Below are 15,194 nucleotides of genomic sequence, written 5' to 3'. Positions count from 1 at the left end.
GCGTTTTGCACTTAACCGAAAGGTTGAAGGTTCGGGCCCATTCATGAACGAAATATATTACTACATTTTTATTATATTAATTTTGCTTTGCAAATTCAAACAAAGTGAGGCAAATAGTCGTCTCTGTCGCGCAATCGGCTAGGGCGTTTAGCTATTAAGAGAAAGTTTGAAGGTTTAAGTCCACCCAGGGTCAAATTTATTTGGTTACATTTTTATTATTATAATTTTAATCTTCAGATTCAATCCAAGTGTAGCATATATGTCGTCTCTGTGGCGCAATCGGTTAGCTCGTTCGGCTGTTAACCGAAAGTTTGGTGGTTCAAGCCCACCCAGGGCCGAGTTTTTTGTTTGCTTCTTTTTTATTACGATAATAATGTTTTGCAAATTTAATAAAAATGTCGCGAATCAGTTGTTGTTGTGTTGCAATGGTTGGCGCATTTGGCGATTAACCGAACGGCCAACCCAGAGATAAAAATAGTTTTCTTTATATTTAAAATTTTTCCTTCGCAAATTTGTTTAAAACTCTTTTCACGTGGAACCTCTAACTTCGTTTTTCTGAAATTAAACCATTATTTTAACGATTCATTTTAGCTTTTTATTAAAGGCAAATGTTTGCTTTAAAGACGAAGGGCAATTTCGTTCTACTGAACAGACAGAATTTTATATTCTTGTAAACAACCGACAACTAAAGGCGGTTATTAAAACATAAAATAATGCGTTGTCGGCATGAGTCGAACCTGCGCTGGCAGAGCCTCAAAGAACTCAAACTTATAGCCTCCACCACTTGGCCACGACAACTCTAATGTTCCATTCTCGGAGCACCTCGCGTGATTTTAATTAGTTAATTAAATTTGTATTTAAACTAAAATAAAATATTGTGTTGTCGGCAGGATTCGAACCTGCGCGGGCAGAGCCAAATAGATTTCAAGTCTATCGCCTTAACCACTCGGCCACGACAACTGTTATGTTGGATTCTTGGAGCAGCTAGCGTGATTTAAATTAATTTTGTAATAAAACTGAAATAAAAATGTGTTATCGGCTGGACTCGAACCTTCGCGGGCAGAGCCTAAAAGAAATTAAGTCTATACTAAGTTTTCTTCTCCGAGCAGCTAGCGTGACTTTAATTAATTAATTAAATTTAAACTAAAACTAAATAAAAAAATTCGTTGTCGACAGGATTCGAATATGTGCGGACAGCGCCTGAAGGATTGTAAGTCTACTGCCTTAACCACTCGGCCACGACAATTTTTTTGTTTACTTTTCAAGGCAACTTTAGTTAATAAAATTGTAATTAATTAATTAAAAAATGAAATAAAAATGCGCTTTCGGCAGGATTCGAACTTAGGCCTGCAGAGCTGAACAGGTTCCTTTTTTATAGCCTTAACCAATCGGTCACGACAACTCTTTTGCTTTTCCTTCTTGAGGCAGCTAGCGTGATTTTATTTAATTATTTAAATGCTTTTGGGTTTTAATTATTTTTATTGGTTAAGTGTAAATTTTGGTCCCAATAAGCTAGGTATTTACAGTAATATGTGTAGATATGCTAAGTGTAGTTTCTTTACAGTTATAATTGCTGTTGTTCATTTGACCGTTTCTAACAACCAACAACTAACTTTGTTCTTTTTTGAATAAAGTATATATGCTATTTGTATAATTTTTAAAAACAGAATTTTAATAAAATTTTGCTAACGATTTGTCAAATTTTAATCAAACGAATGTTAAATTTTAACATTTTTTTATCGAATTTTAATCAAACGAATCTTAATTGTGGACTAACAATTAATAAAGTTAAAAGAAAAAGGGCATATTGTTCGTATTTTTAATTTTTTAAACGTAAGCCGATAGATATTCTTTATTACAACTCAAGTTGTAGGATCACGTCTGTGAAACTACATATATGTTTAATAAATAGGCAAGAGTGATACAAATTCGAATAACTGGGTATATGGCCAGCTGCAAATATTTGTTGCAACTTTTACGTTAATTTTGTTTGTTAATAAAGTGATTTAAAATAATATTTGTCGCAATTACAAAAATAACTAGATTTATTTGATAAATAAAATATGGTTCGAAGATATTTAATTATTCTTAATATAAATTTTTATGAATAAAAAAAGATATGCATAAACATTAACTAAGTATATTACATACTTTTAATTTTTTAGTAAACAAACAAGCATTTATATATATAATATACAAACAACTATTATTTTAGCCAAGTTTTAAGTTGGTAATATTAGGATATAAATTATAGTAAATTTTAAATTTCTAAAATTGTTTATTAAATAGACAAGTATTTAAATTTAACAAACAAACAAGAATTTTTTTTAATTCTTTTTCGAATTAAAAATATTATAAGATATAACCGACCAAAATTTAAAAACCTAATAACTATCTTTAAATTTGAATAAACAACACCTATTTGATATTAATTAGTGACAAAAATTAAAATTTTTATTTATTTTTGCGTTACTAATATCATGATATATGATATACAATTTGCCAAAAATTAACAACAACCTTTGAATTTTAATAAACAAACACCTATTAATTAGTAATCAGTAATAAAAATTAAAATTTTAATACATTTTTGAGTTAGTAATATCATGATATACAATTGACTAAGATTTAAAAAATTAATAACAAACACCTATTAATTAGTAATTAGTGATATTTAAATTTTTGCGATTCGTTGGGAAAATAACAAACATACTAAAAATTTAGAACTTTTAGTTTTAAAGAACAAAAGTTATCATCTTTCAAAATTTTGACTAGAAAGAATAAAAACAACTAGATTTATTTGATAAATAAAATATGGTTCGAAATTATTTGATTTTTTTTAACATAAATTTTTATAAATAAAAAAGATATTCATAAACATTAACTAAGAATAATACATACCTTTGATTTTTAATAAACAAACAAGCATTATATATATTAAATTGGTATTATTGGGATACAAATTATAGTAAATTTTAAATTCCTAAAATTGATTTTTATTAAATAAACAAGCATTTAAATATGATAAATAAACAAAAGTTATTTTTCAAATATGTTTTTTAACTACCCATATTATAAAATACATCATACTGTAGCGGCCTCTTAGGGACACGTGATTTTGCCTGATAAGAAGTCTGGGCTACAGTCTTATCTTTTGCCTTTTTTGTATTATGTTGTGTCTTATAAACCGACTACCAATTCATACTTACTGTTTTTGCTTAACTGGAATAATAAATTATATTGTTACAATTTATATACGCTAAATTGGTGACCCCGACGTTTTAAAACGAAAATTTTAAAACAATATGACGCAAGAAAATGCTGTAGCGGTTAAACTGCCAACCTTTTGGTTGCAACATGCCAAAATTTGGTTTAACCAAGCAGAAGCCCAATTTACTCTGCGAAATATAACAATCGACGAAACGAAATACTGCCATGTTATCGCAGCACTAGACCAGGATACAGCAAAACGCGTAATCGATTTTATGGAAAATCCACCAACAAAAGGAAAATATATTGCTATCAAAGAACGTTTTTTAAAAACGTTTGAGCTTTCCGAGGAAGAACGAGCCCAAAGGATAATTGAAATGCCAGAACTTGGAGATAGAAAACCTTCTGCTGTGATGGACGAAATGCTGGCATTGATGGGAAATCACGGATCGTGTTTTCTCTTTAAACATATTTTTTTGCAACTACTGCCCGAGGAAGTGAGAGTTGGTTTAGCTACCGAAGAAACAACAGACATGAGAGAATTGGCTTCAAAAGCAGATAAATTATGCTTAGCTAAACCCCAATTTTCTGGGTTAGTTTTTAAAGTTTATAGATCCCATGAAACTGATTGGAAGTATAATAAACGTCGACCAAATAAAAAAAATCTATGTTTTTATTATCAACGTTTCGGAAATAAAGTCAGGCAATGCTGTTGTACATCTCGCAGTTTTTCGGAAAACGAAATAACGATGAGGGCGGCCGGCAGCACGTTTAATTTATACTTCGTTAAAGACAAGTGTTCAAAACAAAACTTTTTAGTTGATACTGGAGCTGAAATAAGCGTATACCCACCAAGAAGAATTGATCGATATAATGGCTCTAACCAGAAAAAGCTTCGAGCCGCCAACGGAAGCGAGATTAAGACGTACGGCCAACGCCTATTACATTTGGATTTACCGTTTGGTAAATTTAAATGGATTTTTACAATCGCAGAAGTATCTCAACCACTGCTCGGGGCAGATTTTCTTAGAGCCAATTCGCTTTTGGTAGACATAAAAAACAAAACATTAATTAGCGCTAAATTAAACACAAACTGTTCGATTGAGTTGTTAGATGTCTCAGCCCCCAGAATAAACGCAATTGGTTTACATCAAAACCAATATGCTGCTTTACTCGCACAATTTCCACTGATAACTCCAAATTTCCACATTTTTAATGCTTAATATCGAACTTTAATTTTTAATGAACAAACCAGCATTTAAATATAACAAACAAACAAGAATTTTTTTTAATTCATTTTCGAATGATAAATATTACAAAATATAACCGACCAAAATTTAAAAACCTAATAACAATCTTTAAATTTGAATAAACAAACACCTATTAATTAGTAATTGGTGATATTTAAATGTCGTAAATAGGAGGTTTGCGATTCGTTGGGATAATAACAAACATACTAAAAATTTAGAAATTTTAGTTGTAAAGAACAAAAGTTGTCGTCTTTCAAAATTTTGACTAGAAAGAATAAAAACAATGATTTTTAATAAACAAACAAGCATTTATATATATTATGCAAACAAAAACTAATATTTTAACCAAGTTTTAAGTTGGTAATATAAAGATATAAATTACAGTAAATTTTAAATTCCCAAAATTGATTTTTGATTTTTATTCAATAAACAAGCATTTAAATATGATAAATAAACAATATTATTTTTCAAATATGTTTTTAGCTCCTTTTATTATAAAATACATTATATCAAATTTTGAGTACTTAATGTTGAACTTTAATTTTAAATAAATAAACAATAATTTAAATATAATAAACAAACAAAAATTAAATTTTTTATCTTTTTTTGAGTTACCGCTATGATGATATACAATCGATCAAGATTTAAAAAATTAATAACAATCTTTAAATTTTAATAAATAAACATCTATTAATTGGTAATTAGTGATAAAAATTGAAATTTATTTTTGAGTTATTAATATCATGATAAACAAATGGCCAATATTTAAAAAATACATAGCAATCTTTAAATTTTTTTAAATAAACACCCATTAATTAGTAATTAGTAAAAAAAATTAAAATTTATTTTTGAGTTACCAATATCATAATATACAAATAGCCAAGATTTAAAAAATAAATAAAAAAAACTTAAATTGTAATAAATAAACACCCATTAATTAGTAATTAGTGATAATTAAATGTTGTAAATAGGAGAATGAAAACACAATCTGATAATAAACAACATACTAAAATTTCAAAACTGTAAATGTTCACAAACAAAAGTTATGTTAACTCAAAATTTACAGCTTATAAGACACTGGAAAAGATTAATAATAACTAGATTTATTTGATAAATAAAATATGGTTCGAAATTATTTGATTATTTTTAAAACTAATTTTTATTGTGAATAAAGATAATTTCTAATTCAAATCTAAATAAAAACATATAAAAGGAGAGCTTTGTCCCTCTTTTAACATAAGTCTTATTGTAAACAAATAACAATGTTACAAAGAAATAAATTTAAAAGCTTTACAATTATAATCTTTAATTTTGTTAAACAATCAGCGATTTAATTATAAGAAAAAACAAAAATTTGATTTTACACATCATCTCTTAACGTAATTCAAATTTATATTGTATTTAATGTTCAAAACTCAGACTAGTCATAATAAAAACAATGAGCACTCTTAGTTTAAAGCCTAGATCCCACGTCAAGGGGCTGCTTTCATCCGGAAAAAATAGAGAAATGGGTAGAAAAGTATAGAAAAAAGGGTAATCCAAAAACAATAAAAAATAAATACATAAAAATAAATTTAAAACAAAAAATTAGAGTAACAGAAAACTTGGTAAAACAAACCTAACAAAAAAGGTACAAGGCATCATAACAAAGTTATTTGTTTTAAAAAAAGTGCAATAAAAAAATTTGTTTAATGAATTAAAAGATGTATAAAATTTAATTAACAAAAAGTTGTAATATTATTCTAATTGATAAGCTACTGTAATCCAATGTAAGCCAGTTTCTACATCACTAAGTCTTGCAGATTGCATATCAGTATTAACAATAACAATTCGAACTCCATTATTTAAATTTCGTCGAGAGGGGCGATAATTTAAAATGTCGTGCCGTAAAAGATTTATGGGAATAGGAGAATTTATTCAAGTTGTGGGCCGATTGTTTTCAAAATGAGTAACATGAATATGTAAAATAATTTGTATTATATCGTCGTTATTTAAATAGTGAGCAGTATGAAAAGGTTGTTTGTTAATTATATTGTTATATTGAACGATTGTTGACTCATCGACATTTGATAAAGAACAGGTTAGCCAATCATCACCATTCATCAGCTTGCTAAATTGACCAACTTGCACCTATACCAATGTAACCACAAGACACACCCCGTTGAGTATTGTTAATTTCAGCTGCAACATTAAGTCCAATATTACGTAAGTCTGTAACCAAATTAACAGTTACATGACTACCCATAAAATCTACAACTCGCGCTTTTCCACCAATTTTAAAAGTTATAGGAAAATTATAAGGATTGATTAAAGGGAGGTTACTATTGGGATGAGTTTTTAAGGAAAAAGTTGATTTTTTAGTTTTAATGATGTTAGTGTTAGTTTTGCAGCCTTTTGCTAAAATCTTTTTTTGAGAAAGTTTTGTAGTTTGATCTTTGGGTTGTAAAAAGTTGGGTATGGGTTCTCTTACTGGAATAGTTTGAACATCAAAGGATTGAATACCTGTAAATAAAAAATACTATTATTAAAAAAGATATAATAAAGTTTATTAACAAAGAATATAAATTATTATAATAAGAACATTATTAGAATAAAAATTATATACATACCAAGTTTATAATTGCAATCTTTTTTTTCACATAATGCAATATAAGTGGAGTTGTGGTAGCTAAAATGAACCGATATAATTCCGACATGGCACAGTAATTGTTTAGAAGTATAAATATGGTCTAGATGAGTGGAATTTTTTGTTGTTGGACTTTCAATCAGTTGAGAGAATTGTTGTTCAATTAGTTTTTGGTTAATTGGTTGCAGAAAATGATCACTAAATAAATGTTAGTGAGTGTTAAGCTTTATTTGAACACAAAACCCCATAACCATATCAAATAAATTAAAATTGTAAAAACAACTTAAATATGTAAAAAAATCAGTAAGTTACAAGTCAAAATGTTTTACCTTGATAAATCCTCATTAAAGTCACCTAACAGGATTAAAGTGTCATGCAATTTTTTCAAATTTAAAATAAATTCCAAAAGTTTTGATATTGTTAATTTGGGCGGCCTATACACTGCACATATAACATAACTCAGTACTCTAACACAAACAATTTGGTTGTTGTACTGATCATGAAACTGGTCGACTGGTTGCATTTGTAGATTTTTTTTGACATAAACAATTATTCCACCACCACGTACATTTTGAAGTCTATCACAACGAATTAAAGAATACCCTTCTTTATCAAATCTGCAAAAACACAAAAATACTCTTTAAACAAAAGTTAATAAAAATGGAGAGCGAAATAAATGTTCTGAAAATTACCTTAAAGATGAATCACACAGGCTTGCACCAAGTTTCAGTAACACAAATAACATCAGATCCTAATATTTGATGATGGGATCGTAAGTCATCCATGTGACTGATCAGAGATTGGGCATTTAACGAGGTGATCACAAAATGCGAAGTCATCTTAAGAGTTAGAATTGGGTACAAAAGGCTGCTATCAACCTTTGGCATTTTCTTGACAGCTTCAACAATAGTGTGTTTGGTATGCAATCCACTTAATTCACGGCAACGACTTAAAGCCACATATGCTTGACCTAAACAATTTATTACAGATATTAAAAAAAGGTTGATTTATAATACGATTTTTTCCAACCAGTTGTGAATCGAACTCAACAGCTATAAATTGTGAAGCCCAAATTTCAATTTACCATCGATGATGCACCGGATAGTTCCCAAACAACCATTGCAAATCCCGTCAGACACATCTATATTAACCAAAAGCATAATTCGACAGCCAAGTGTCACACTAATAATTGAATCCCAAATTAAAACCTTTTTAGCAGCAGAAGCTGGATATATAAAAGGCTTTGTTTCAATTACAATTTTGTTAGCCAAGTTTTTAGATAAATTAACGGCTTTCAAAATACGAATTTTCCCAAGATTTTCAATTATTTTAGAATTATGCCTGGCAACTTCTAGATTTGTACCAAAGATATGAAGAATTTTGTCAGCAGAAGAGGAATCAAGTTCTATTGTTCGCAATTTCAAAATGTTGTTATCAGAAAAAGTTAAATTTTACTTTTACTCGAAGCCTGTTTAAAATTTTAGCAAATTGTTGATCCCCTTTCTGTCTTACGATTTCATTAAGATGGTGAACTTTAAAATGTTGCCAGTGGTTAGGAATAAGAGAACCAGGATCAACTTCATACAAAGGACGCGCTCGAACAGGAGGAAGTTGATGAAAATCTCCTACCGCAATAACACAGATATTACCAAATGATGCGTCCTTTGAATGGGGCCTTAAGACTTGATTCAATCGTTCGCTAATTACACCCAACATTTCCTTGCTCACCATAGAAATTTCATCAATAATTAGAAGTTGAAGATGTTGATATTGAGCCCTAAGTGAATTGGCAACTTCTTCAGTTAATCCCATAGGTTGACTCATCTTCATACCAGGATTTATACGAAATGCGTTGTGAATAGTTCGACCGCCAATTGCAAATACCGACATTGGAGCTACCAAAAGCACAGAAAGGTCATCTGGATTTTCAACTATTTTTTGAAATAAACGTTGGGTTTCAAAATGAAGACAATGAATAAGATGACTTTTTCCGGTACCAGCACCCCCAGTTATAAATAAATGTAAAGGCGAAGTTGAATGGATACACAATTTTTTTAAGCACCAAAGCGAACGAAGCCAAAAATTGCCTGTTGATCGATGTTGAGAGTTCTGATCATGCGCATGCCTTCAGCATAAGTCAAAAGTGGTTGCGCACTTATACTTTCAGCAAACTCGGAAGATGGAAAGTCCTTAACCACAGATGTTAGTTCGGCAGGTAACTCATCTTCCTCCTCACCTTCAACAAGATCAGACTTCTTAAGCCCTTTGGTCTCTAACGCTCAGATTCCGTTTGTGAAGCAAGACTTGCCCACGCATCAGTCAAAATTTCTGGATCCATAGATTCTACAGCGTTGTCAAGATCATCTTCAATAACATTCGTAAAAGCCGACATGTTTATTTCCACAAGATCTTTAACTCTAACAACAATATCAGTAGAAAATATTTCACCACACTCGAAGTACTCTTCGTATGTTAGATATCCATCAGGCTTAAGCTCTTCAGGCACACGATGTAAAATGTAAAGCCGCATTATGTTTTCAAAAAACTTTCCCTCATCTCTTTCCTTGTTTAGTTTGGTATGCTTAATTACAGCCGACCTTCCAAGTCTGCAATATTAAAAAAATGTTTGTTTTTTTATATTAAAAATAAACATACTAATAACATGTTCAAGTAATATACCTGAATTTTATAAAAGAACATTTCATGTAAGTGTAGTTTTTTAAATGAATATGGACAAATAACAAAATACCATGTGAAAAGAGTTGTTAAATAACCCGCAAATTTAATAAACAAGTTGTAAACTTATTATTTAAATAGGAAGGATAAATACGCCAAAGCTTGACAGCAAATAAATATTAATTCAATTTCAAATCAACATTAAAAACTATTTGTTTATAAAATTAAAAGTTAGATTATGTGGATTTATCCAAAATAAGCTACAGAATCTGTGGCCTTGCAAGAGTTTACAAAAAGTATTGGTTTAAAATGTAAACCTGATTATTTATGCATTTCTTCTCAATATTCGTACCTTGCCGCAACTCCTGATGCAGCAATTACATGTGACAGCATGGGTATTGTAGAAATCAAGTGCCCATACAATGGAAAAGATTTTACCTAGTGATCATTTTTATTTTTTAGAGTTTAGCCCTGATAATGACATAGTTGTTAAAACAAATCATGGTTATTATTATCAAATTCAGGGTCAAATAAGTGTTGCTAATAAATGTTACTGTTATTTTGTTGTTTATACTCAATGTGATTTGCTTGTTCTAAAAGTGAATTTTAATGATGATTTTTTCTAAAATCATATGCTTCCCAAGTTAACCAATTTCTATAAAAGATATTGGAAGCTAGTTTTGGCTAGTCAGTTATAAACATATTAAATAAACATTTTTTGGTGGTTGAAAGTTTTTTTTTTAAACAAGATAAAAAAAAAATCTTTAAGCATCACAGCTGACAATGCTTTGCCTGAAATTACATAAAAAAAACACACAGAAATAATTTTTTCACTTAAAAAAAGTAATTTATGAGGAAACGAAGTGGTTAATATTTTGTAAGTTTTTGCTAGGCCAATAATTCTTTCCACATGAATACATTCTGATGCAATCCTTCTATCTTTAATAATTGTTTCTGGTTCCAGTTGGCTTTTAACATTGTTGGTGTGTTAACATAAACACTATGCTGTGCAAAAATATCCTGCACCATAATACCTCGGTCAGGCATTATGCTGTCTTTTGGCTTAAAAACAAATCATTCGCACATTGATATAGTTTTGCTAATAAATGAAACCAATCCTTTTTGTGTAATACCAACAATTAATTTAATAGTAATTTTATAAGATGAAAAAGATTGCTGTTGTGTATATACATTAAGGAGATTTTCTATGGGAATTTCAGTTGCGTCAATAATAACTCTAGTAGTTGGAAAACTTTGTTTAAACTTGCATGGCATAGTACTATCTATAATTTCACGAGAGGGCCAAACTTTTTTTTTGTTTTAGAAGCATCATCTTCTATATTTTTTTTACTATACATTCATTTCCAATGTTATCAATGATTAAAGAATTTTTTTAACATACGCAAGCCACGCTGGGATAGACATTCATCTTTTTTATAATTAAAAATGGAGGGAACAGCATTACTTTTTAACCTCTGTTGCCTTTTAACTAAACGATTAGCACAAAGTGAATAAGTAAAATCATTACTAGTAAAAAGATTTTTACACGCAACATCCCAATCGTAGTTTGGAATCTAGAGTTTGCGTATATAGGTGTCCAATCTATATATTGCAATACGCCGTTTTAATGAAAGTTCTTTGTTTTTAGGAAATAGATGACCTCCATTTGACGAATTACATCCGGGTACACAGCAATATTGCGGCATTATTTTATTTATTAGCAAAACATCTTTTTTTAATTATTAATAAACGTAGTGGAGTAATTAAAATTTTGCGAATTCACGTTTAAGCGTTTGTTGTTAACTGATGACTAAATTGTTTACAACCGAGATTTGCTGGTATCCGGCTAATGTGCCCCATTAGCTCGACAAAAAGTGCCCGCAGAAGAAAACTGGAAAATTTACAAATGCAAAATTCTGTGTAGTTTAACACTTTCTGTAAAAGACAAATAAAATTGCCATATTGTTAATTGTTTTAGAATCTTACGATGGTCGTTTACAAAAAGCTTACTCAACTTTGGACCACAATTCATCCTTATCAGATGATAGTGACAACTCAGATACTGCAGAGCAGCTAGTGAGATGGAAAAGTGGGCTTCTTCCTTTAGTTAATAAGCAGTGTTCTAGCATAAAGGCATCTTTAAGGTATGTGTACATGTTCAATTTAATAAATGCACATATATATATATTTAATGGCACACAACGCATAGGCTATATTATATTAGAATTATTGTTTTAGTTTATTTACTGTGCCGGAATTAAAGCCTCCCCCAAAAAAATTAAAGCAACTTCCCATGACAATTCTGCGAATATATTATACACAACGTTGTCAATTAAGAGGGATATGAACAGAGTCATGCAAAACTTTAAAACCTTAAACAAACGTCTAGATAATGTTGGAACTATGATAAAAGGAATTCATGAGAATGAAAATAGCTCAAACATAAGATGCCCAGCTAAACATCAGCGGTCAAATTTATGTACCACAATGCGTGGTCGGCGAAGGTCCACGGGGATCGCCAGGACAATTCCGCGACCGTGGCCTTCGTCACCACCAACGTGAAGAGCCTATAAAACGCCTGGCAGGCATGGGCGACTTAAATCCAATCAAACGCCGCTTCACAGAAGCAGAGTGGGTGACAGAGGCCTTGTTAAAAATCCCTCCCAAAAAACTCAAACCAACAACAAACATTTCCGACGAAATTGTATGCCAATTAGCGGAAGCCTCATTGAACTGCCTCATTAAATGAGGTCGCTGAGTACATTATGGCTTTTAACAAAAGTTTAAAACAACAACAAAACGAAAGTGAGGGCGAGGAAGAAACACCACGCTCCCCTGAACGTAAAAGACCAGTGTTCGAGGACGAAGAGAGCGAGGACGAATTAATAGAATTCCTCAATAAAAAACCAAAATCCGACATCGACACGCCATCCCCCCAACAAGAAAAAGACGAGTCAACCAGCCGTGCGTTGGGCTGTCCAAAGTGTCCAGCCACAGACGCCCAGTGCATGTGCTTTCTCGAAGATATTGACTTACACCAGTTCGAGGAGTGGGTAGTGCCGATTACATCTCCGTCTGAAACTGCAGCTACTGGAGTGTTCATTATTTCTGAGAGAATTGAACTGGGATACGATCGGGAAAGAATTTTGTAAATTGTGGACAAAGCTAATTCAATTTGGCAGGTCATCATTTCTTCATTCTCCTGGATCATTAAAGAAAGCGAAACAACATCCTGATCAAGGTCGTTCGTATAATAGGTTGAAAGCGGCATTGTGTTGTTTACCTTAAATGGATTAATTGCTGGGGAAAAAGGTTGTTTAGCTACTTGGATTTTAGAAAGTGCCTTACAATTTTCAGAAATTGCTAAGACCAAACCTCCATTATTACAAAGCCATGACTTTACCTTTTTTTCATTTTTAAAACATTGTGGAAAATATTTACCGCAGTCAGTCCAAGTCACAAGATTAATGGAAAGATTTTCCAATTCCAGCCTGTAAACCTGACCTGATGAATTTTTATGAACACGAATGTTGTCACTTCCTAGGACATTAATTGGAGGGCATTCGGAACGATTGGGGACGTCCCATATAATAAATTTTGAGACAAGGTTACATTGCCCTTTCTTATATGACATGGAGACATATTCTACGTGGGGCTAAGCAAAGCGTCGTTAACAAAGTCGTATTTGAAAATAATTTTTTAAGAATTATATTTACTTGCTCACCCTTCGTTGTTCTAGGCCAGTTATAAACTATGTTTGGTTTGTTGGTAGTCGCCCAAACATTTACTCCTTGCTTCGTCAAAGGTCCAAGAGAAGGGTCGTTCAAAGTACGCGCCAACTCATGACATTGATATGCAGAAGGTGCGGAATCCGGGAAAGTCCGTTGATCCAGCGTGCACGCTCCGAAGAAGTAGTTTGAAGTGGTCCAAACCGTCCGTGTGTATTGGCATACAAATCCTTCAAGTGTCTGAAATTGATTCGAGGTCTTGTATGCCCTGCCTTTGCAAACTTCCGTGGATTCGTGTTTTTGTTTCCGACATTTTTCAGGAGAAGGGATATTGAACTGCCCTTCGTGTAAGTTCTTAAAACAAACTTAAAATTTTGTTGATCTATTGTTAAATATAAGTTGACTCATTGTAAATTTAATTTGATTTCCTGTTTTTCTAGTTCCTTAACGTAAGAAATTCTTAAATCTTTTTGGTGTGAAAATCCGGCGTCCATCTCTGGTTCTTCGGATTGGTATTGGATCTCCGTGTCGTGATGATGGTTCGTCTTCCAAGTCTATGTCTTCGGAATCCGATGTTATTGTCAGTGATTTGTTTACAGTATTTAAACTATTTCCTAATTCTGAAAAATTGAGATGAGCAGGGTTAGTTTCGTTAGTGGTAGGTGTAATTATCCAGTCATTTAATTCAATTTTATCTTTTAAAGCACTTGGTAAGAAAATGTTGGCTACTTTGACTCGATCAGCTGAAATATTGTCTACTTTGCCATTATATTCTATTGTAAAGTGTGTAATTGACCTAGCTAAAACTCGGTAAGGCCCTCGATAAGTAGGTAAGAGTGACGTATGGGAAGCGTCATCTCTAACATAAATATGAGTGCACGTTTTGAGTTTACGATCTAAATCACTACGTCTGGGCGCAACTCTGGTCTTAGTGGCTTTTATATTAGAAAAGAATTCGTTAAGCCTTCCAGCATATTCCGATTGGTCCCTGTCTTCTGGAATAAACTCATCTGTTACCAAATTGGCTGGTAACCTCAATGATGTGCCATATACCAGCTGCGCACTGGAGCATTGGAGATCCTTCTTAAGGGCGGTACGTAAGCCTATAAGTACAAATGGCAAATTTTCATACCAATTCCATGAACTAGAATGTGCTCTTAATGCAGCTTTCAAGGTGCGATGGACACGTTTGATCAAACCATTCGATGTGGGCGTGAATGCTAGGGTCAGGTCTTGCTTGATGTTTAGATAGTCCGTAAACTTTTTAAGGCTGCGGAAACGAAAACACTTCCTCTATCAGTTCGGAGTTTCTGTGGGCAGCCAAAACGAGCAATATAATTAAGTGCAAAGGCGTCAATTATTGTTAATGTTGTAACATCTTTAATAGGTATACATTCAACCCAACGTGTAAATCTATCTATACATGTTAAACAATACTTAAAGCCTTTGGAGATGGGTAGAGGTCTTACAATATCAATGGATACGTCTGTGAAACGTTCGTCTGGTACTGTAAATTCCAGAAGCGGCGTGATGTTGTGTCTGGTGACCTTTGACATGACAAACAGGCTTTGCAAAACGTGAAGATGGTCGACTTCATTCGTGGACATGAGTAGTATAGGAAGGTCCGATATGAAACCATCCACTAGAGGCATCTGAAGGTAAAGGTGATATTTTCCGGAAGTAAAGGTGTGTAAAAGTAACATT

The 15,194-nt window shown here is 31.8% G+C and overlaps 1 protein-coding gene and 1 non-coding gene across 2 annotated transcripts; one reads left to right on the top strand and one right to left on the bottom strand.

Annotated features, from left to right (window-relative positions):
• Positions 1-878: 878 nt before the first annotated feature.
• Trnas-uga (transfer RNA serine (anticodon UGA)) lies at positions 879-960 on the bottom strand. Its single transcript has one exon. It is a non-coding gene; the product is annotated as a tRNA-Ser (tRNA).
• A 2,345-nt stretch (positions 961-3,305) lies between these two features.
• On the top strand, positions 3,306-4,433 carry LOC145755857 (uncharacterized). Its single transcript, XM_082572092.1, has one exon. The coding sequence runs from the start codon at positions 3,306-3,308 to the stop codon at positions 4,431-4,433; it is 1,128 nt and encodes a 375-aa protein (XP_082428218.1).
• Positions 4,434-15,194: the final 10,761 nt, after the last annotated feature.

This window comes from Corella eumyota, chromosome 6, assembly GCF_963082875.1.
Source record: "Corella eumyota chromosome 6, kaCorEumy4.1, whole genome shotgun sequence".
In the NCBI taxonomy this organism is placed as follows: domain Eukaryota; kingdom Metazoa; phylum Chordata; class Ascidiacea; order Phlebobranchia; family Corellidae; genus Corella; species Corella eumyota.
Note: the sequence above shows the minus strand (reverse complement) of the source record. Positions and strands in the feature narration are given on the sequence as shown.